The 23,270-nt window shown below is 58.6% G+C and overlaps 1 protein-coding gene across 1 annotated transcript; it reads left to right on the top strand.

Annotated features, from left to right (window-relative positions):
* Positions 1 to 9,648: 9,648 nt before the first annotated feature.
* LOC122120978 (skin secretory protein xP2-like) lies at positions 9,649 to 21,620 on the top strand. Its single transcript, XM_042695204.1, has 2 exons — positions 9,649 to 9,718; positions 20,929 to 21,620. Exons 1-2 carry the CDS (start codon positions 9,649 to 9,651, stop codon positions 21,618 to 21,620), a joined length of 762 nt encoding a protein of 253 aa, XP_042551138.1.
* Positions 21,621 to 23,270: the final 1,650 nt, after the last annotated feature.

Below are 23,270 nucleotides of genomic sequence, written 5' to 3' on the forward strand. Positions count from 1 at the left end.
GCAGAGGCCCCGGCCTGGCGTTCCTCCAGCCGTGTGCGGGCAGGAGCCTGGCACACCTTCATGGAATGTGAGTGCTTCCCCAATCATGTGCACAAACCCTTATTAAAGGTAGTAAAAAAGCCAAACTGCATGATCATAATGTCACTTGCATGTAGTTTGATATTAGATTTCACACCGTTGTGAAGAAAGCAGGGTTTACTTAGAGTAAAAGAGAAAAATCAAAGAAAAAGACGCCAAGTTCTTTCTTTTCTATTCTTCAGAATAGAAAAATTGGATGTCCTTGCCACTCATTTTTGAATGTGGATGAAAATCTGGCTTAAATGTTCATGGGTGATGCATGGTTTTCCCCGTGCCCCTGAAAATTGCACTTTGAGGCATTAAATACATAAAGAGAGGATTTAAATTTAATTCTGGCTCTCCCAAAAGTTTAATTGCATTTTAATTTTAAAATAATAAATTAAATGTTTATCACGCCTTGATCTAGCGTCTTTCTTCGAGGGAATGCCAGGCATTTTGGAGAGTGGAAATGGCTTCATGGGTCCCTCCCATGGCACATTCTGCTGCCATCTCTCAGGTTTTATTTTGTGGGCTAATTTGTGCAAAGGGCACTGCCCGGGAGGCGGGGCATTTTTAAGCGTTATTCATGTTGCACTCTCTCCAAGAGGACTTTGCAAATATTTATGAAACTCCAACATCGGTGTTGTTTCTTTTTATCTTCCTTTTCACCCAGCCCTGTTACCGCCTAATTGAAATACAATAATTATAAATGGGCTTAGTTCCCCCGATTTAATTTCCTTGCAAGCAGAGCCATTTGTTTTTCTTTGGCTTTGTTAACATGCTTTAATTAAAAGATTTAACCAAGCTAAGGAAACATTCCCCATCAGGGGCTTTGCACCCTGCTTGCTTCTGCAAAGACGGCGTGCTGCGGTGTTCAAGTTCACTGCGGCGGGGCAGGGCGGGAGGTCCTGCACACCCCACACTGACCAGCAAGGCCGGTGGGATGACTCACGCCGGCACACTCTGGCCAGACACTGCAGAAGGGGCAGTGCAGGCAAGCAGCCGCTCCGGAGCCCACGTTGACCTGCGGCCGCAGCCACACTATGTTTCCGGGCAGGGAGCTAATCCGCTCGAGCCTCTGTTCCCACAACACCTTCTAAGCAGAGTAGCCATACCGAAACAGTCCGTTCTTCCTGAGCCTACATCTCTGGGCTAAGGAAAGTCCAGCAAAAAAGTCAGTAACGGTGCTTTCTGAATTTGAGTAAGCAGTTTGACAATTGAATATAAATGGCAAATGTGTTATTGCCAGGTCAAAAAAAGATTTGGAAAATATATTTCTGCATCTTTTGAGACTTCTAAAGAGACGTCAGAGACGGGTCCGAGGCGACCTCGTTGGGTCACAGAACGGAGCACATGCTGTTGCTGACACAGCCCGGCCGGGCTGGGCCGGTCTGCTGTGCCCACAACTGCATGCCCACCAGAGCCAGGCTGCTGCCTCCCGATGACCGCTCAGAGCAGATCACCAGCAAAGAGCCTCAGGCCAGGAAACCAGGCAGGCCACGTGGCTTGCAAAGAGCCTCTGAGACCACGTGAGCCACAGCCTCCTCCCTCGGGAGTGGGGGGCCCGACCTGGGGTGCCGATGGAGCCCAGGGAGCCAGCTTCTCCGTAGCTTAGCGTGTCACCTCCAGAAAATTCTTATAAGGACCAGCATTATCGGTGCAGATATGGGCTAGCACTTTCTGAACGAGACAAGGGACACGTTGGTTGTCAGTTTTGAACATATAAAAATTGCTTAAAATTCTATAACATAGTTAAGACCAAGAGCAACCGTAACAAGAAATGGGAATAGAAAGCACAACCCTGGCTCTTAAGCAGTATAAAGAACCGCATTTGGTTTCCTCTAGTGCAGAAAACGAAGCCACCGCACCTGGTGATGTGGGGCATGTCTGGTACTGCAGGTCAGGCATGCTCCACATCAAGATAGACTGGGCCTCAGGGAAGAATCTAGAACACACCGGAGTCGGGCCAGACTGCGCTTACCAGCTGGCACTCACCTTCTGAGGCTCTGTACATCACTTTATCATGGAGGTAGCAACCCATAACGTGCATCAAGATGTTTTGAGGCCTACAAAATACCCTGCAAATATTAGCCCTTTAGTTCACATCTTATATCAAGCTGCAGAAGAAACACGGTGAAGGTTGAAGAAATGTGGTGGAGGTTGAGCTGAAATAAGTCAGAATGGCAGCTAAAGGCGGCTGAGCAGGGACGAACGAGGCTGGAATTTACCCAGAAGCCCTCGGGGCGTCCAAGGGCCTGCTTGTGTGGAGCGGGTGTTGGTAGTTAGAAGGGGAGCTGTGAAGGGGGAGGTGGGAGTTAGGGCTCACGGCCTGTGTTCAGGCAGCGCCGACACACGACAGCACGCAGGACAGGATCCTGGCACCACACCTGAGAGGGAAAAAAATCTCAGATCTGCCGGAGCCCTTTCCAGTACCCTCCACAAGTAGGTCCCAACAAGGCCAGCGCTCTGCTGGCCTGTGTCCTGCCTGCGGCCTCTCTGAGGGCTTGGTCCCATCCGGGGCACGGAGCTTCCCAGCATCATTACTTCCACACGCCTCCTGGCAAGTTCTGGTGGAGAGATTAGTTATTGCCAATGATATATAAGAAGAGTCATTTACGATCTGTCATTTCTCCTCCACAGACCAGAGGTTAAAGGTATTTTTATTTTGAGATGTTTTGTTTTGAGAGCATCAGGCCAAAACGGCACTTGAGAAAAATATCATTGCTCCTTTTTAAACAGTTGTCAGTCGATGTTTGGGATAATGTCCACTCTTGGCCACGCTTTACTTTCATGATCACAGCCACAGATTATTTCTCTAGCTCTGTTACCTGGTGAGGTACGCTGCTGCTTCCTCGCTGTAAATGTTTCCTGCTGCTCCTTCGTCTCAGGAAGGAAGGTGAAAATCACAGATGGGAGGAGCTCACTCTAGTTTTATCTCTAACCAAGCACTTATGGAGAGCCAGCCGTACACATAGAGACTTCTGGAAGTGAGAGTGGAGACTGAGGAGGGAGGGAAAAGCGGGTGGTCACAGGACTTAAGAGGAAAGACTGGAAAGAAGTTCAACATAGAAAAACAGGGCGCTTCCATTAAGAAAAGAATGAAGCTAACTTTAAGGCAATTAATTAGGGAAATTGGGAAAAAGCAGTACTACTGAGTGAATAAAAGATGGTTTCTATTATACTTATCCACTATTCAAAGGTCACTATTAGAAACCCTCTTATATGATAAGTGATAAAATGAAAATAAGTAAAATACTAGTTCTAATTTGACTATTGACTAAACAGAGTAATTGTGTGACAAATTCCATAAAACCACTAACACAGTGATAAAAGATATCGCAAAAATCTTGAATATAATAAACTATTAAATATACAAATAATATAGTAACATACATGTAAATAGTTAATGAAGTAAAAATGCAGTCAATAAAAATATGATACAAATACATATATAATACACAATGAAAAGAATAAATAAGAAAAACAAGGAATAAATAATATTAATAAAACGATATTTGGAAATCCAACCATCTTGATAACTACATTAAATGTAAATGGCCTAAAAAGAAAAGATTATCAAATGCAATTTGATCATTTAATAAAAGCTTTTGTATGGTGCTGCATGAAACCCATTTCAATAATAAAAACACAGATAAGTTTAGGTAAAACCATATTTTACATGTTCTATTTAAACTCTAATCCAAAGAGTCCAGGGTGTCGGATGAATACGAGAGCAGGACTCGGAATAAAGGTTATCAGACACAAAAGATGCCACCAAGAGCACATAGCCGCCCTGTGTGCTTCTGCACCTGACAGCAGAGATGCAATTATGCTCTCTAAACTAGAGGCCAGCTCAAGGACAAAATCCAGTCCCCATACACAGTCGGAGATCCTTCACTCAATAGCAGACAGACGGACAAGAAACAAACACAGCCTGACCTTCACATCTGCCTATGTCTCCTGTAGACTCTGTGCTCATGCCCATATAACATTTACAGACACCACATAACAAATGTTAATAAACTCTAATGAATCCAAGCTAGGCAACATCTCAGGCCATGTTGGAAATGAATTGAGACAAAGAACTTAAAAATTCTTAAGACTTCTGAATAACTTATGGGTTGAGGAGAAAAACATGATTTATTAGAAAAAGTATTTTTTGTGTGTCTGTCCTGTGGCTGGAACTCAGGGCCTGGGCTCTGACCTTGAGCTTTTATGCTCAAGACTAGCACTCAACAACTTGAGTCAGGGCTCCACTTCCAGCTTTTTGGTGGCTAGTTGAAGATAAGAATCCCATGGACTTTTGTGCCTGTGTTGGCTTTGAACCGCGACCCTCAGATTTAGCCTCTTAAGTAGTCTGGGTTACATGAGTGAGCCACCAGCACTCAGCTAGTAAAAGCACTTGTAATTGAATGAAAATTGGAAAAATATTGACGTTTGTGAAATACATCAGAATGCTTGCATTAAGTTGATGATCTAAATTAAAGTGAACAAAAAATCAAGAGGGAGAAAAATAACAAATCAAGAGGGATAAAATACCCAAAGGTGGGAGCATGTTCCTCCAGTGAAGTGGGGACTGACGGTCACTGAATTGTATCATTTTCCTGTTACAGACCACTTGCGCTGACTGGCTATGTTACACTATTTTGTATGCTGCAGTTCTGATCTCATCAATTAGAAGTCTTTGATTCTGTTTAAATGTGAAGTGGGGGAATGAAATAGTTCACCAATCATTGCAAAGTACGGGAGAAGGACTTAAACCAGGAAAACCAAAACGTTACCAACGGAACAGACAAGTGCTCTAACCAGAGACCAAATCACCACCGCTGTTGAGCACAAGACCCCTCTACTGTTCGGAGATCCCTTCTTCCACCCTAGAAGCGGCTCTGCTTCCTTCAGCCCGATGCTCATGGCTGGGGAGCACCTCGTAAGTTTAACTAACTGCTTGATTCTTAATCAATGCAAGAAAAGCCAGCTTGGAGGCCTGTTAGCTTTTGTGTGCTCCTCAAATTCACCACAAATGGTTCTTGTCAGAATCAAGCCTCCCGGAGTTCTCCGTGGGCAAACTGTCCCAAGGGAGGCTGGATCACAGTGGCTGGAAGCCCTCTCTGCTCACAAGCAGCTTCCCAGAGCGGCTTTGATCTGTGGACCCTGATTATTTCAAATGCCAGTAATTTTATCAAGTACACACATCAAGTAGTTTTATCCCTTGCGTTTAACGTGGCTGACGGTATCTGGCTAGATCACCATCTCCACGAGCAGAGACAGCAAGTGCACCTGCTGTCCGAGCTTGTGGGGACGGCGTGGGGTCTGGCCTGGTGTCGAGGGATGAGGGGGCCTCTCGCTCACACCCCAGTGGGCGGAGCACCCCGTTCCCGCCTCTCGCTCACACCCCAGCGGACAGAGCACCCCGTTCCCTCCCCTCGCTCACACCCCAGCGGGCAGAGCACCCCGTTCCCTCTCGCTCACACCCCAGCGGGCAGAGCACCCTGTTCCCTCTCGCTCACACCCCAGCGGGCGGAGCACCCCGTTCCCATCTCTCGCTCACACCCCAGCGGGTGGAGCACCCCGTTCCCATCTCTCGCTCACACCCCAGCGGGTGGAGCACCCCGTTCCCATCTCTCGCTCACACCCCAGCGGGGGGAGCACCCCGTTCCCGCCCCTCGCTCACACCCCAGCGGGTGGAGCACTCCCTTCCCTTCTTCGGCCTGTTGGCCCCAGCCCCGCCACATAAGCCCGGCCTGGTTGGATCCTTCTGGGTTTTTCTGTTTTGCTCCATCTGTCCATTTCTTGCACAGAGACAGCAGAGAGACAACAGCACGTATCCGAGCCTCTCCTGCCTCCTGTCCTCTGCTCAGGAAGCCTGGGCTTAGGGCTTTGGTTCACAAACCTTGCATGTTATACCCAGCTTCAGGAGCTCCAGCACAGCCCGACTCGTCACCCCAGGGCCTGCCGCCTCCCCCGCAGTGTGCTCCAAAGATGTCGTGCACAGGATGGAGCTCTCCACCGGCCATGGCCCTGTTTGCAGGCGCGTGGGGCTCTCAGGGGTCCGTGGGCCAGAGGGGTCTTCTGTCCTCTCATGGAGTCGGGATCGGGTGTCCCAGCTCGAGCCCCCACTCTCTGCGTGCTGCGTTCTGCTCCCCACCCCCGCCTTCCAGCCTGTGTATTACCCGCATCGGGCTCTAGCCAGGATGCCTCAGCTCTCCTTCAGCTAAGAGAGAGCCTGGCCCCCAGGTCTGGCCACTGCTGGCCAGGAGGGCCCCGGGACCCGAGGGCCGCTTTCCCAGCTGGTAGGAGCTGGGTTGTGTTAGCACAGCTGCTGCCGCCAGGTGCGTACCTGTTTCCCCCACACCCTGGGAGGACTGGACGGGGTGCCGGGCCCTCGCCCTGCCCTGACAGCCCTCCAGCCGCGCTGAGGGCCGGCGCGCTGGCCTGGCCGAGCCACCAGGGTCAGTTTGATGCAGACCGACTATCTAACCTTGGAAAACGTGAACTTGTGTCACCAAAGGCTGGCTGGGTGCTTTCGCTTCATCTGACGGTTATCATGAATACACAGGACGCAACTCCTCTGTCTCACCAGACGGGCTTTAAAACTCAGCGGTAGAGTCCAGCCGTACGTAGGCAACGAAATCACTCAGAAGAAGGCTATGAGCCCAAGGTTACAGCACTGTGGGGAGCATACAGGAAAAGAAAGTTCCATGTCCCAAAGAGGAGCAAACAGGCTAGAAGAAGGTGTGGCGCCCTCCCTCTCAGAGGGGAGTCCACCCCGCGCGCACCCCGCGCCCCGCGCACAGCACACTTCAAGTTCCACCAATCCCGAGCCTCACTTATGGAACACGTCCTCCCTCCCCCGCCACGCCAGCCACAGGCTTTTGCGGCCGACTCCCTAAGGAGGTGTCTCACGTTGAGTCCTGGTCTGCCTGAGATGAGGCCGTGTGCACCGAGGTCCATCAGGGCTCGCAGGCTGGTTCTGCGGAGTGCGGACTTTCCAAGCTGCAGGATTTCCTCAGCAGTCATGACTGAGCAAGGTCTTCTGCAGTAGAGGGTCGTGGCTTCCACTGCACCAGGGCTGAGGTCCTGGCAGCCAGAGGAGAGCTCCCAAGGCTCAGGGGAGCCGCGGAACGGGCGCGGCCCCAGGCCGGTGGCCAAAAGCCTGGCTGCTCAGCCGGTGGTGCTCCGCCTGAGCCAGGCGTCCAACGGCGGGAGCTTCCTGCTCCTGACAATTTTGCTCCTTTGTGGAATAAAGTGCATCAAAAGTAGCCCAAAACTTACTAAAGTTTAGGCCTATTGAAAGGCCCTGAGAGCATGCTGGGTTCTCTGATCTGCCTCACGTGACCCCCGTGAGGGACTTCAGCAACAGCAAAGACCTGAACGTGTCACGGGCTGGCGGAATTTTCAAACCCTTTTCGAGTAAGTGAAGATTCTTCCTTATTGTTCTATTCTCCGCTGCCTCCTGTGCCCCGGCTAGCGGAAACAGTGCAGACAGACAAGTGACAATCAACTGTTTTACACAGGAGACCTTTGGGGGACCTCATGGGCAGCCATCCAGTTCTCTCCTAGTCTGTGCCATAGCTGCTGGGAAGGACAGAGAAGATCCTGGTTGGCGAAGAGTGTGTCTGAGGGCGGGGCTCTCACTCTGGGACACCAGCAGCTCAGCACCGGAGAGCTCTCCGATGGACCTGCAGAGAAGAAGGGACCCAGCCACGCTCACCCCGCCACACCCAACTCTTCCTAGAGTCCACACCCCAAGCCCAGGGCATCAGAACGTTGAATGCAAAGGCGCAACAGTTGGCCACGCGCTCAGGGCCTGTCTGGGGCTCAAGGATGGGCTTGCCCTTGGACCACAAGGGCTTAGACAAGCCTGGTGCTGAGCCGCCAGCCCAGCTGCTGGCTCACGGTGCTCTGACCTCCTGCTTTCCAGGAGCAGCCAGAAGGATATGGCAAGGTTGAGAAAGAACTACATTGTAGGAAAATCAGAGTCATTTAAATTCTCAAGATCAAGAGTAACAACAAAACACCAGCTACAGTGGTACAGATGCAGGGGTTCTGCAGTTTTCTTATGGAGAGGAGGGCATGCCTGCAACCGTACCAGCAGAGAGTGCGGCGTACAGCCATGTGTGTGGAGGGGGCCGCGTACCACGCCTGTGTGGAGGGCGCCGCGTACAGCCATGTGTGTGGAGGGGGCCGCGTACCACGCCTGTGTGGAGGGCGCCGCGTACATCCCGGGGGCAGCTCTCACGCTCACCCTCCGGGTGGCAGAGCACAGAGCAGGCGAGCTCGCAGAGCACCACCGCCCAGGCCTGTGTCCCTGCAGCCCGGAGAGGAGGTCCCTGCAGAGCAGTGGAGGAGAGGATTGTCACACTCTCGCTCAGACACAACAGCACCTTCCTAAACACACCTATCAACACCATTTCAAAATCACCTTTAAACAACTTCAGACTCAGGAGCAGGCAGGGGTGGCTCCTGATTTGGAAAAATGCACCTCCAGGTAAATCTCCCGTACAAGGTCACGTCCTCAGCGTTGCCTCCAAGGCCCCGCTCTTCGAGTGTCCAGCTGGAAACAGATTCGGTTCCGTGCACCGCAGGCGATGACTGGACCCCAAGGAAAACCTCGGCTCCAGGCCCAGCCAGCAGGGCCATAGAGGCGTCTGCCTGTTTTCTGGCTGTTAAAAATGTGCGGTGATTTTGGAGAGACTTTGCAATGTTCTGTTAAAATCCAAAGCCATAACATGAGATAGGAAATGGCCATTACTGGAGAAAGGGGAGGATGTAGATATATGGGTATAAACATGAATTATGTACTTACATAAATATAAATACCCACTACTAGAGGGGAATTGGGAGAAAACTGGAAATTAGTGACAGATGCCATCTTTGCACAGATTACGATATACTTAAGTTTTTTTTAACTTAAATTGAAAAGTGCAGCCAGTAAACAAACACGGGTAGGCCCCGAGTGTTAGTGCTGTAGAAATCCAACCTCACGTGGTAACAGAGAGTTAAAACCCTGGGAGGGTTTTTAATTAGATTTCTGTATTTCAAACCCCAGCCTGTAATATAGGCTTTATGAGGAGAGATGTGTAATCATTTCGACATTAAGTTTGGGGTGGACAGACCGGCTTCAATCGCTTCCTTCATCAGACATCTTCATGGTTCACACCGCACTGTGCCCAGCCGGGAGATGATATCCCCAGCTGACCAGGCAACGAGCTACTGACCAGGAAATTGAACTGTTCTCACACAGGAAATCACCGCACTCTGTCAAAATCTACAGGAGGAACATGTGTTCAGCTTTTCTGTTAATGCTCAACATATCTGATCAGAAGGAGAGGAGCGAAATTACAGGAGCCGTGGCCACAGCAGCTGGGCGGGCCTGTGCGTGCGCGGTCCCCAGCCTGGGCAAGCCAGGCTAGCGCTCCGTCCAGCATGGGCCCGAGGAGGACGCCATCCACACCGGCCCGACGGACCTCAGAGTTCTAACAGCAATGATTGATCATTAACAATCAGAACAAAGGAAGAGCTCCAGATACCATGAGCCCAAAGGCTGTGCAGTGAACTGCTGAAGTCACCAAACACAAGTTAGACGAGAGCATGTCTGATGGCAGCGGCTATTCTCTGGGGGGTGGCGTGTCTGATGGCAGCGGCTATTCTCTGGGGTGTGGTATGTGGTGTACAGTCGATTACAGTCATGGAATACATTAGTTAGTGGATGACTCGCTGTGGGCTGTGTGTTCGCAGGGCTCCGTGTCGTGTTCGCGCATCCCTGCTCGCCAGCCAGGTGAGCAGACTCAGAGCTCAGAGGTGTTCCGAGGTCCTGCCTGAGGCGCTGTCTGCACCCCGTTGCAGCCAGGGCTGCTCATTCTCCGCCGCTCTCTGGGGAGGAAAGAGCTGGAATCCACCGGCGCTTGGGCCAGCCCGAAGTGACAGTACGAAGACAGGGGTGGGGTTTCCCACTGAGCACTCAAGCAGCCTGGACCACACCCCTGCACGGCGCGGGCCCTCAGACCCCCCCTCGCCCCTGTACTGCACATGCTCAGAACCCCCCCTGCACTGCACATGCTCAGACACCCCCCCTGCACTGCACATGCTCAGACCCCCCCTGCACTGCACATGCTCAGACACCCCCCCCTGCACTGCACATGCTCAGACCCCCCCTGCACTGCACATGCTCAGACCCCCCCTGCACTGCACATGCTCAGACCCCACCCCTGCACTGCACATGCCCTCAGACCCCGCCCCTGCACTGCACATGCTCAGACCCCGCCTGCACTGCACATGCTCAGACCCCACCCCTGCACTGCACATGCTCAGACCCCCCCCCCCTGCACTGCACATGCTCAGACCCCCCCCTGCACTGCACATGCTCAGTCCCCACCCCTGCACTGCACATGCCCTCAGACCCCCCCCTGCACTGCACATGCTCAGACCCCACCCCTGCACTGCACATGCTCAGACCCCACCCCTGCACTGCACATGCTCAGACCCCCCCCTGCACTGCACATGCTCAGACCCCACCCCTGCACTGCACATGCTCAGACCCCCCCTCGCTCCTGCACATGCTCAGACCCCCCCCTGCACTGCACATGCTCAGACCCCTCCCCTGCACTGCACATGCTCAGACCCCCCCTGCACTGCACATGCCCTCAGACCCCGCCCCTGCACTGCACATGCTCAGACCCCTCCCCTGCACTGCACATGCTCAGACCCCCCCTGCACTGCACATGCCCTCAGACCCCGCCCCTGCACTGCACATGCTCAGACTCCGCCTGCACTGCACATGCTCAGACCCCACCCCTGCACTGCACATGCTCAGACCCCGCCTGCACTGCACATGCTCAGACCCCGCCTGCACTGCACATGCTCAGACCCCCCCTACACTGCACATGCTCAGACCCCCCCTGCACTGCACATGCTCAGACCCCACCCCTGCATTGCACATGCTCAGACCCCCCCTGCACTGCACATGCTCAGACCCCACCCCTGCACTGCACATGCTCAGACCCCACCCCTGCACTGCACATGCTCAGACCCCGCCTGCACTGCACATGCTCAGACCCCACCCCTGCATTGCACATGCTCAGACCCCACCCCTGCACTGCACATGCTCAGACCCCGCCTGCACTGCACATGCTCAGACCCCGCCTGCACTGCACATGCTCAGACCCCCCCCTGCACTGCACATGCTCAGACCCCCCTGCACTGCACATGCTCAGACCCCCCCCTGCACTGCACATGCTCAGACCCCGCCCCTGCACTGCACATGCTCAGACCCCCCCCTGCACTGCACATGCTCAGACCCCCCTGCACTGCACATGCTCAGACCCCACCCCTGCACTGCACATGCCCTCAGACCCCGCCCCTGCACTGCACATGCTCAGACCCCGCCTGCACTGCACATGCTCAGACCCCGCCTGCACTGCACATGCTCAGACCCCCCCCTGCACTGCACATGCTCAGACCCCCCTGCACTGCACATGCTCAGACCCCACCCCTGCACTGCACATGCTCAGACCCCGCCTGCACTGCACATGCTCAGACCCCGCCTGCACTGCACATGCTCAGACCCCACCCCTGCACTGCACATGCTCAGACCCCGCCTGCACTGCACATGCTCAGACCCCGCCTGCACTGCACATGCTCAGACCCCACCCCTGCACTGCACATGCTCAGACCCCGCCTGCACTGCACATGCTCAGACCCCACCCCTGCACTGCACATGCTCAGACCCCGCCTGCACTGCACATGCTCAGACCCCCCCTGCACTGCACATGGTCAGACCTCCCCTGCACTGCACATGCTCAGACCTCCCCTCTGCACTGCACATGCTCAGACCCCGCCTGCACTGCACATGCTCAGACCCCCCCTGCACTGCACATGCTCAGACCCCCCCCTGCACTGCACATGCTCAGACCCCGCCTGCACTGCACATGCTCAGACCCCCCCTGCACTGCACATGCTCAGACCCCCCCTGCACTGCACATGCTCAGACCCCCCCCTGCACTGCACATGCTCAGACCCCCCCTGCACTGCACATGCCCTCAGACCCCCCCTGCACTGCACATGCTCAGACCCCACCCCTGCACTGCACATGCTCAGACCCCGCCTGCACTGCACATGCTCAGACCCCCCCTGCACTGCACATGCTCAGACCCCACCCCTGCACTGCACATGCTCAGACCCCACCCCTGCACTGCACATGCTCAGACCCCCCCTGCACTGCACATGCTCAGACCCCCCCTGCACTGCACATGCTCAGACCCCCCTGCACTGCACATGCTCAGACCCCTCCCCTGCACTGCACATGCTCAGACCCCGCCTGCACTGCACATGCTCAGACCCCCCCTGCACTGCACATGGTCAGACCTCCCCTGCACTGCACATGCTCAGACCTCCCCCCTGCACTGCACATGCTCAGACCCCGCCTGCACTGCACATGCTCAGACCCCACCCCTGCACTGCACATGCTCAGACCCCCCCTGCACTGCACATGCTCAGACCCCCCCTGCACTGCACATGCTCAGACCCCCCTGCACTGCACATGCCCTCAGACCCCCCCTGCACTGCACATGCTCAGACCCCTCCCCTGCACTGCACATGCTCAGACCCCCCCTGCACTGCACATGCCCTCAGACCCCGCCCCTGCACTGCACATGCTCAGACCCCGCCTGCACTGCACATGCTCAGACCCCACCCCTGCACTGCACATGCTCAGACCCCACCCCTGCACTGCACATGCTCAGACCCCCCCTGCACTGCACATGCTCAGACCCCCCTGCACTGCACATGCTCAGACCCCCCCTGCACTGCACATGCTCAGACCCCCCCTGCACTGCACATGCTCAGACCCCCCCTGCACTGCACATGCTCAGAACCCCCCTGCACTGCACATGCTCAGACCCCCCCCTGCACTGCACATGCTCAGACCACCCCCTGCAGGACATCAAATAACACACTCAAACTTATTCCTCTGGAGGTAAGTTCCTCCCTCTCCTCCACCCTCCTCCTCCTGCTCCCTCATCTTCTCTTCTGTCCTTCTGTGAGGGTGTTCTCCTCTCCTTATTTTTAGGAGGTTTGACTCCCATATGCTGATATGTAGTTTAGGATTTTTTTTAAAGTATCCTGTTTCATGCTGTTTGAGCTTTTTAGATCTGCAGCTTAGGGTCTGTTGATTTAGAAGGTTTCAACCGTTATCACTTCAAATGTTTTGATTTGTTCTCTTTGTCCTTTTCTGATATGATGATTGTACATATAAATGTATGTGTTAGAGTTTTTCAGTTCTCTTGATAATAACTGGACAGCTATCAAGGTGTGAAGTGACACCACATCGTCATTTTATTTGCACTTACCACCAGCATGGTTGTGTCCGTGTAATAAAGACACTATAACAGGTCCTGCAGCTATCACTGTACCCAACAGCGAAAGCAGGGGCTTTTCCAATAAGACCAGGAACAGAGCAATAATGTCTAACTTAACCACTTTTCTCTGATGTAATCTGAGACAGCTCAAGCCTCACACTCGGAAAGCCGGTGGCAGGGTGGTGGCTAGGTCAGGGCGGCTGTGCAGACAAACATGGAGGAAGCTGGTGGAGGCCTGGTGATGACTGAGGAGCAGGCGGGAGCCGCAGTGGGGGAGGCGGGACACCCAGGGACACAGCAGCACTGTGGCCCTGGCCCTGGGCTGGTGTGGAGAACAGTGGAGCCAGGAGGGTCTCCAAGCCCAGCCCTGCCACGCGGAGCTCTGCCAGAGCCGCCGATCAGCACGTGGTGATGCAGTCAGTGGATGAGTGCGGCCAGCATTTCTCCGGATCTTGGTGAAGGAAATGGAGGCCTGGGCAGAGGCCAGATCCCCAGGTGACCAGGGCTGCCCTGGCCCTGAGCTCACAGGACCACACCTCCGAGTATGTGTGAACCTCTCACAAAAACGCTGCCTTATTAAATTAAAAGCCCTAATTTCTGGGTGAACACTCACACATTTGGGGACACAATATCTAATTATAGACACAATAGAGATGTATATTAAAATGCAAGTAAAAAATAGTGTTGTGGGAAGGAAGGAGAGAAAAGCAGATATAAAGAAACAGAAAGGGAGAGTCAAGGACAGAGACACAAAGAGATAGAGACACAAGGGTAGGGAAACATCCATGAAACTCGTCCAAAGGCAGAGACACAGAGACACGCAGAGAGACACAGAAAGGCGGCACAGGCAGGCAGGATAGAAAAGCACAGAGTAGGAGAGTCAGGACAGAGACGTAGAAAGACAGAGAGAGATGCACACAGAAGTGGGGGTTTCCATTCTCCCCCTGGGAAGGAGGGGTACGTGGGGAAGATCTGGTTACTCCGCGGTCTCTGCTCTTCCTTTAGTGTTTTGCCTCAGGGGCGGGGCAGCTGCCCGAGGAGCGTCTATTTAGGAGAGCAGTTGGAATGTGAGAGGGCTCCCTTCAGATCCTCCAGCAAATTGAGCGCGCGGAGCTCCCCTGCCTCTCGCTCTAAGGCACAATTAAGTGCCAGCAGGACCCCCTGTGAGAGTTCTGGAGAATCTGAGACTGGGCTGGAGCAGAGCCTACTCGTGTCTGATTTAGCGTAATTATCCCAACAGCTGATGGCGGCTGACACATGAGTCCCTGCTTCCCACGAGAAGCTGACAATGTATGTCTCCTCGGCTGCGGGCCGTCATTTTGCATCAGAGCAACTCCTTGGGCTCAAGATGGCTTTGTAGTCCTGGGACACGGCCAGCGTCCATGTCACAGAGCCACCCCGCCTGCCTTCTGTTTGAACAACGCTCTCCATTTTCAGGGTCCTCAGCGCAACTGTGGGTGCTCGGCTTACAGACAGAGCCCCGCCCCGCAGCGAGGACGGTGGCCACACAGCCTGCGTCACAGCAAAGCTGGGCAAGAACAGGTCCCTCCAGACCTGGCCGGGGCCTGGGCCAGAGCTGACTCAGCTCTCCAGGGCAGCACAGGCGACGGGCTCGGGCCTCAGCCACCGCCTGGCTGGGCAGATCGACACGGTGACCCCCTGGCAGAGTCCCGGCGGGCACGTGGCACACTCCTCCACAGCATGAGGTTCGCTTAGACGCAAGCCTGCTGGCCGGCCCAGAGACCCCAGGCAGGCTCAGGCTTACCTGAGAGGCAGCCTGGACTCCCAGTCGGCGAAACTTGCTGGATGTCCAGCACCTGGACCACATACCGACAGCACAAGGCCACAGTGCTCTGGTGGGCCTTGTGCATGCGGGCATGCCCCGTGCACAGGATGCACATTTGAGCTGCAGACATGCCCGTGTACACGGGATGCACGGGTGAGCTGCAGGTGTGGCCATGTGCTGTACACAGGACTACACATGAGCTGCAGATGTGGCCATGTACACGGATGCACATGTGAACTGCAGGTGTGCCCGTGTACATGTGATGCACATGTGAACTGCAGACGTGGCCTGTACACAAGGCATACATGTGAGCTGCAGGCACGACCACAGATCTTATGGATATGTGAGATACGGGTGTACACACACACACACCTCTGTGAGCTGCAAGCCCTCAGTTGCAGGGCTCTTGGAGCTGCCTTTCCAGCTTTGTTGCCACATAAAACATGCAAAGCAAGCATGTTCATTTAGGAGCAAAGTAAGGAGGGAGGAGGTGTGGAATGGGCAGTGAGGGAGGGGGAAGGGAGAGGAAGGGGAGGAGGGGGGAGGAGGGGGGAGGAGGGGGGAGGAGGGGGGAGGAGGGGGGGAGGAGGGGGGAGGAGGGGGGAGGAGGGGGGAGGAGGGGGGAGGAGGCAAGGTCAGGTAAGCTGGGAAGACAGTTATGGAAAGGGCACTCGCGGTGGAGGAGACGGCCCATGCAAAGGCCCTGTGGTAATGGTGCATTGGGGGATCCTCAGGGAGGCCGCTGAAGGTCCTGCAGAGAAAGTTAGCCACGTCCAGAAAGGTGTGCGCTGCGGTGACCGGGTCAGAGGTCCTGCAGTGGGGCATGAGGGGTCGGGAAGTGACAAGGAGCAGAGGGCGGCTGCTCTGCCTGTCGCCGCGTCCACAGTGCAGCTGCGCTGGTGTGGAGGCCGCCATGCAGGGCACGGGGGACGGGGTGAGGGCGGGCGGGGGTGAGGGCGGGGGTGAGGTGGGGGTGAGGTGGGGTGAGGTGGGGGTGAGGTGGGGTGAGGTGGGGGTGAGGTGGGGGTGAGGTGGGGTGAGGTGGGGATGAGGTGGGGTGAGGTGGGGTGAGGTGGGGTGAGGTGAGTGGGGTGAGGTGGGGTGAGGTGGGGTGAGGTGGGAGGTGAGGTGGGGTGAGGTGAGGTGAGGTGGGGTGAGGTGGGGTGAGGTGAGGTGGGGTGAGGTGGGGTGAGGTGGGGTGAGGTGGGGTGGGGTGGGGTGAGGTGGGGTGGGGTGAGGTGAGGTGAGGTGGGGTGAGGTGGGGTGAGGTGGGGTGAGGTGGGGTGAGGTGGGGTGAGGTGGGGTGAGGTGGGGGTGAGGTGAGGTGAGGTGGGAGGTGAGTGGGGTGAGGTGGGGTGAGGTGGGGTGAGGTGGGGTGGGGTGGGGTGAGGTGGGGTGGGGGTGGGGTGGGGTGAGGTGAGGTGAGGTGGGGTGAGGTGAGGTGAGGTGGGGTGAGGTGGGGTGAGGTGAGGTGGGGTGAGGTGAGGTGGGGTGAGGTGGGGTGAGGTGAGGTGAGGTGGGGTGAGGTGGGGTGAGGTGGGGTGAGGTGGGGTGAGGTGGGGGTGAGGTGGGGTGAGGTGGGGGTGAGGTGGGGGTGAGGTGGGGTGAGGTGGGGATGAGGTGGGGTGAGGTGGGGTGAGGTGGGGATGAGGTGGGGTGAGGTGAGGTGGGGTGAGGTGGGGTGAGGTGAGGTGGGGTGAGGTGGGGTGAGGTGAGGTGGGGTGAGGTGAGGTGAGGTGAGGTGAGGTGGGGTGAGGTGAGGTGGGGTGAGGTGGGGTGAGGTGAGGTGGGGTGAGGTGGGGTGAGGTGAGGTGGGGGTGAGGTGAGGTGGGGTGAGGTGAGGTGGGGTGAGGTGGGGTGAGGTGGGGTGAGGTGGGGTGAGGTGGGGTGAGGTGGGGTGAGGTGGGGTGAGGTGGGGTGAGGTGAGGTGAGGTGGGGTGGGGTGGGGGTGAGGTGGGGTGGGGGTGAGGTGGGGTGAGGTGGGGTGAGGTGAGGTGGGGTGAGGTGAGGTGGGGGTGAGGTGAGGTGGGGTGAGGTGGGGTGAGGTGGGGTGAGGTGGGGGTGAGTGGGGTGAGGTGAGGTGGGGTGAGGTGGGGTGAGGGTGGGGTGGGGTGAGGTGAGGTGGGGTGAGGTGGGGTGAGGTGAGGTGAGGTGAGGTGGGGGGTGAGGTGAGGTGAGGTGAGGTGGGGTGAGGTGGGGTGAGGTGGGGTGGGGTGAGGTGGGGTGAAGGTGGGGTGGGGTGAGGTGGGGTGAGGTGGGGATGAGGTGAGGTGAGGTGAGGTGAGGTGGGGTGAGGTGAGGTGGGGTGAGGTGGGGTGGGGTGAGGTGGGGTGGGGTGAGGTGGGGTGAGGTGAGGTGAGGTGGGGTGAGGTGAGGGTGGGGTGAGGTGGGGTGAGGTGAGGTGGGGTGAGGTGGGGTGAGGTGAGGTGGGGGTGAGGTGAGGTGGGGTGAGGTGAGGTGGGGTGAGGTGGGGTGAGGTGGGGTGAGGTGGGGTGAGGTGAGGTGGGGGTGAGGTGAGGTGGGGTGAGGTGGGGTGAGGTGGGGGTGAGGTGGGGTGAGGTGGGGTGAGGTGGGGGTGAGGTGGGGTGAGGTGGGGTGAGGGTGGGGGGGTGAGGTGGGGGTGGAGGTGGGGGTGAGGTGGGTGGGGTGAGTGGGTGGGGTGAGGTGGGGTGAGGTGAGGTGAGGTGGGGTGAGGTGGGGTGAGGTGAGGTGGGGTGAGGTGGGGTGGGGTGAGGTGGGGTGAGGTGGGGTGGGGTGAGGTGGGGGGTGAGGGTGAGGTGGGTGGGGTGAGGTGGGGTGAGGTGAGGTGGGGTGAGGTGGGGTGGGGTGAGGTGGGGTGAGGTGGGATGAGGTGAGGGTGGGGTGAGGTGAGGGTGGGGGTGAGGTGGGGTGGGGGTGAGGTGGGGTGGGGTGAGGTGGGGGTGGGGGTGAGGTGGGGTGGGGTGAGGGTGGGGGTGAGGTGGGGGTGAGGTGGGGGTGAGGTGGGGGTGAGGTGGGGTGGGGTGAGGTGGGGTGAGGTGGGGTGAGGTGAGGTGGGGTGAGGTGGGGTGGGGTGAGGTGGGGTGGGGTGAGGTGGGGTGAGGTGGGGTGGGGTGAGGTGGGGGTGAGGTGGGGTGGGGTGAGGTGGGGTGGGGTGGGGGTGAGGTGAGGTGGGGTGAGGTGGGGGGGGTGAGGTGGGGGTGAGGTGGGGGGTGAGGTGGGGTGAGGTGGGGTGAGGTGGGGTGAGGTGGGGTGGGTGGGGTGGGGTGAGGTGGGGTGAGGTGGGGGTGAGGTGGGGGTGAGGTGGGGGTGAGGTGGGGGTGAGGTGGGGGTGAGGTGGGTGAGGTGGGGTGAGGTGGGGTGAGGGGGTGGGGGTGAGGTGGGGTGAGGTGGGGTGAGGTGGGGTGAGGTGGGGTGAGGTGGGGTGAGGTGGGGTGAGGTGGGGTGGGGTGGGGTGAGGTGGGGTGAGGTTGGGGTGAGGTGGGGTGAGGTGGGGTGGGGTGAGGTGGGGTGAGGTGGGGGTGGGGTGAGGTGGGGGTGAGGTGGGGTGGGGTGAGGGTGGGGGTGGGGTGAGGTGGGGTGAGGTGGGGTGGGGTGAGGTGGGGGTGAGGTGGGGTGGGGTGAGGTGGGGTGGGGTGGGGTGAGGTGAGGTGGGGGTGAGGTGGGGTGAGGTGGGGTGAGGGCGGGGATGAGGTGGGGTGAGGTGGGGGATGAGGTGGGGTGAGGTGGGGTGAGGTGGGGTGGGGTGAGGTGGGGGTGAGGTGGGGTGAGGTGGGGTGAGGTGGGGGTGAGGTGGGGTGAGGTGAGGTGGGGTGAGGTGGGGGTGAGGTGGGGTGAGGTGAGGTGAGGTGAGGTGAGGTGGGGGTGAGGTGGGGGTGAGGTGGGGTGAGGTGGGGTGAGGTGGGGTGAGGTGGGGTGAGGTGGGGTGAGGTGGGGTGGGGTGAGGTGGGGTGAGGTGGGGTGAGGGGGGTGAGGTGGGGGTGAGGTGGGGGTGAGGTGGGGGTGAGGTGGGGTGAGGCGGGGTGAGGTGAGGTGAGGTGGGGTGAGGTGGGGTGAGGTGAGGTGAGGTGAGGTGGGGTGAGGTGGGGTGAGGTGGGGGTGAGGTGGGGGTGAGGTGGGGTGAGGTGGGGTGAGGTGGGGTGAGGTGGGGTGAGGTGGGGGTGAGGTGGGGGTGAGGTGGGGTGAGGTGGGGTGAGGTGGGGTGAGGTGGGGTGGGGTGAGGTGGGGTGAGGTGGGGGTGAGGTGGGGTGAGGTGGGGTGAGGTGGGGTGAGGTGGGGTGGGGTGAGGTGGGGTGAGGTGGGATGAGGTGGGGTGAGGTGGGGTGAGGTGGGGTGAGGTGGGGTGAGGTGGGGTGAGGTGGGGTGGGGTGAGGTGGGGTGAGGTGGGGATGAGGTGGGGATGAGGTGGGGTGAGGTGGGGGTGAGGTGGGGTGAGGTGGGGTGAGGTGGGGGTGAGGTGGGGATGAGGTGGGGTGAGGTGGGGTGAGGTGGGGTGAGGTGGGGGTGAGGTGGGGCGGTGGTGAGGTGTGGCAGGGGTGTGGGCAGGGTGAGGGCGGGGATGAGGTGGGGTGAGGTGGGGTGAGGTGGGGGTGAGGTGGGGATGAGTTGGGGTGAGGTGGGGATGAGGTGGGGTGAGGTGGGGGTGAGGTGGGGCGGGGTGAGGTGGGGCGGGGGTGTGGGCAGGGTGAGGGCGGGGATGAGGTGGGGTGAGGTGGGGGTGAGGGTGAGGGCGGGGTGAGGGCAGGGGTGAGGGTGAGGTAGGGTGAGGGTGGGGCGGGGGCTGAGGGTAGGGGGTGAGGGTAGGGGGTAAGGGCGGGGGTGAGGTGGGAGTGGGGGGGAGGTAGGGTGAAGTGGGGCAGGGGTGAGGTGGGGGGTGAGGGTAGGCAGGGGTGAGGGTGGGGGGTGAGGTGGGGGGTGAGGGCGGGCAGGGGTGAGGGTAGGGGTGAGGGTAGGGGGTGAGGGTAGGCAGGGGTGAGGGTAGGGGTGAGGTGGGGGGTGAGGGCGGGCAGGGGTGAGGGTAGGGGGTGAGGGTAGGCAGGGGTGAGGGTAGGGGTGAGGGTAGGGGGTGAGGGTAGGCAGGGGTGAGGGTAGGGGTGAGGTGGGGGGTGAGGGCGGGCAGGGGTGAGGGTAGGGGGTGAGGGTAGGGGGTGAGGTGGGGGGTGAGGGTGGGCAGGGGTGAGGGCGGGGGTGGTGAGGGAAGGGGGGTAGTGAGGGAGGGCAGGGTGGGCGGGCAGGGGTGAGGGGAGGTTTAGGGGGGCGGGCGGGGCAGGTGGGCTGCAGGCCCCAGGGGGAGCTGGTCTCAGAGCTTCCAGGGAAGTCATCAGAGAGAGGGCTCGGCCCCGGGCTGTCTCCTGGCTGTGGTGGTGAGGAGTGGGGCTCGGGCTCCAGGTTCGGGGTCACCCCACAGCCTGAGGATGGAAGGAGGCCTGGGCCCAGGCTCCTGGCGTGGCTGAACTCAGCGCGCTCTCTAACAGCGGACAGGCAGGGAGGGCGGCCTGGGTCACCTCTCTGGGGTGACCTCTGCATGGAGTCAGGGGCCAGGCCACTAGGGGGGAGACGGGAGGGGAGTGGACACAGGAGTCCTCATCCTGGACTGCCGCGTGGCTGTGCGGGGCTGTGCACGGCTGTGCGTGGGGTGCGGGCGTCTCTGCTAATAACAGAAGGCAGTTGGTGTGTGGTATGGGGGGGACAGCATCCGGAGCCACCAACTGCCGCTGCTCCCCCCAACTCCTGGGGTCCCCCCCCCGGCAGTGCAGCCGGCTGCTGACACCTCCAAGTCGCGCTGCTCAGGAACAGTGAGCGGAGGATGGCCTGGCCGCTCTGTCTGGAGCAGGTGCGCGGGGCCACGCCTCAGCGACGGGAGCCACTGGCGCACCCAGCAGACGGCCGCGCCCCAGAGACAGGGCCCGCAGCACCCAGCAGAGGGCCGCGCCCCAGAGACAGGGCCCGCAGCACCCAGCAGAGGGCCGCGCCCCAGAGACAGGGCCCGCAGCACCCAGCAGACGGCCGCGCCCCAGAGACAGGGCCCGCAGCACCCAGCAGAGGGCCGCGCCCCAGAGACAGGGCCCGCAGCACCCAGCAGAGGGCCGCGCCCCAGAGACAGGGCCCGCAGCACCCAGCAGACGGCCGCGCCCCAGCACCCAGCAGACGGCCGCGCCCCAGCGACAGGGCCGGCAGCACCCAGCAGACGGCTGCGCCCCAGCGACGGGGCCGCCAGCACAGAGCAGACGACCGCGCCCCAGCGACGGGGCTGGCAGCACCCAGCAGAGGGCTGCGCCCCAGCGATGGGGCTGGCAGCACCCAGCAGAGGGCTGCGCCCCAGGGACGGAGCCGCCAGCACAGAGCAGACGGCCGCGCGGCAAGGTCCTGTTCCTGGGGCTGTGGACGTTCTTCAGTGCCTGATTTTGACACGTTCTAGGATGACTGAGATCTCTCCAGTGTGACCCAGTAAACTGAGCATGGTGCACGTGGCCGGCGGCCAGGCTGGGGCTGCCCAGACCCCACCTGGAAGAGCAACGGGCTTCCGGTGCCCAGAACGGACCACGAGCAATGCCGGCACAGGAGAGCAGCACGGAGCCAGGGCCTCCTCCCACCCAAGCCCACGGGCCTCGCCACGTGCCCGTGGTCCAGAGCCCCCTAACACACGTCCCTGCATTGACAAAAATCGAAATCAAGGGACGTCACATCCAGGAAGTGCTCCGCAATGTCCCACACGATCAGAAGGGTCAGCAGGCTCCACACCAGGGGGTCAGCCGGGCCAGGCTGCACTCCGGGTCACGCCTGGCATGTGGAGACTGAGCTCTTGTGGTCCAGTGGCCTTGCAGGCTTTCCAGAACAGAGACCTCTGCAGCCATGGCGACTTCAGGGCCCCCGAGAAGCAGCTGAGAGCAAGCGTGCACAAGAATGCACAGGGAAGCCACCAGCCCGTGTGCAGAGCCCTCGTGTTGGGATGCACCGGGAGAAACGCGGGCCACACCTGATGCGCCTCGAGCTTCACGCACTCGCTCACAGAGCAGAAGTCAGAATGCCCACAGACACGTGGGAGGGGACCCCGCTCTCCCAGCCGGGCTGTGGACCTCATAGACAGCTGCTGGTAAACGCCGAGCCCTGGTGGGGCTTCCTAGACACGGACGGCAGGACTAACGATGGTCGCTGTCCTTACCAAACTTGCTAGGCCCTGGATTCCACCCCAGCAGTGCAAACAAACAAACAATTCATAAATCAATAAAGGCACAAAAAAGACACCCCTCTCCCGCCCACTTTATGAACAAGATGCACAAAGTGCAGAAAGGACATAGGGTAGTACTCAAAGTGAATTTGAAACCACCTGGTTAAGAGGCGGGCAGGCTGCCTCGCCCTCCAGAGGCGGGTCCGAGAGGAAAAGCCTGAGGCCTCTGGTCCTAAGAAAAGGATGCGGGTTTACTAAGCTGCTCACTGATGCCGGTCTAGAACATTCAGACTTCCTAACAACACTCCTCTGCTTGGTCAAAGGCGAATGTAGTAGTGAGTGTAAAGTGTGCGTCTGACACAGCCAGAGGCACACCCAGCCACAAGCCAGGACTCCAACATGCCCGAAGGGAACTCGGCTCATGGAATGAAAGTTAAAGTTACAGAACGTGATTTGACCATCAAGAGGTAATGTACCTGGAGTAAGGCGGAGACACGCTTGCGTGGGCCGTGGGAAAGGTCAGGGGTGAGCTCTGCAGACGCCATGGAGGCCTGTGTGCCTGGGTGTGTGGGTGGATAAGGTTGTGAGAAGAGTTGAGGGTGAACCTGCAGATGACGCCCGTGTTGGGAGTCACGTTCGGCGTGGGGGGAAGGAGTGTCTGCGTTTCTGAGGCTCGCTGCAAAGGCAAGTTTTGCACTGTCAGTGCTGGGGTGGCCGTGAGGGGAGGGACCAGCAGCTTCATGGCCAGCAGCGTTCGTGGCGAATGGACAGGGGGCCGACGCCATCGTGGAAGGAACAGCCCACTGATGGAGGGCTGGGGACAGTGTCTGTGGCTGTGAGCGGACAGACAGATGGACCCCAAGCCCCAGCCCAGCCTTCAGCAGCTCCTTCGCCCACTGGGGTCACTGTGTCCTTGTGAGTAACA

This window comes from Dipodomys spectabilis, unplaced genomic scaffold (genome assembly GCF_019054845.1).
Source record: "Dipodomys spectabilis isolate Male_0828 unplaced genomic scaffold, ASM1905484v1 ptg000179l, whole genome shotgun sequence".
Lineage (NCBI taxonomy): Eukaryota > Metazoa > Chordata > Mammalia > Rodentia > Heteromyidae > Dipodomys > Dipodomys spectabilis.

Excerpts from the sequence above, each read along its gene's own strand:
- LOC122120978 (XM_042695204.1), top strand. The coding sequence starts at position 9,649 with ATGTCTGATGGCAGCGGCTATTCTCTGGGGGGTGGCGTGTCTGATGGC. Across the intron at positions 9,719-20,928 it reads CGGCTATTCTCTGGGGTGTG|TGCAGCCGGCTGCTGACACC; the intron begins GTATGTGGTGTA and ends CCCCCCCGGCAG.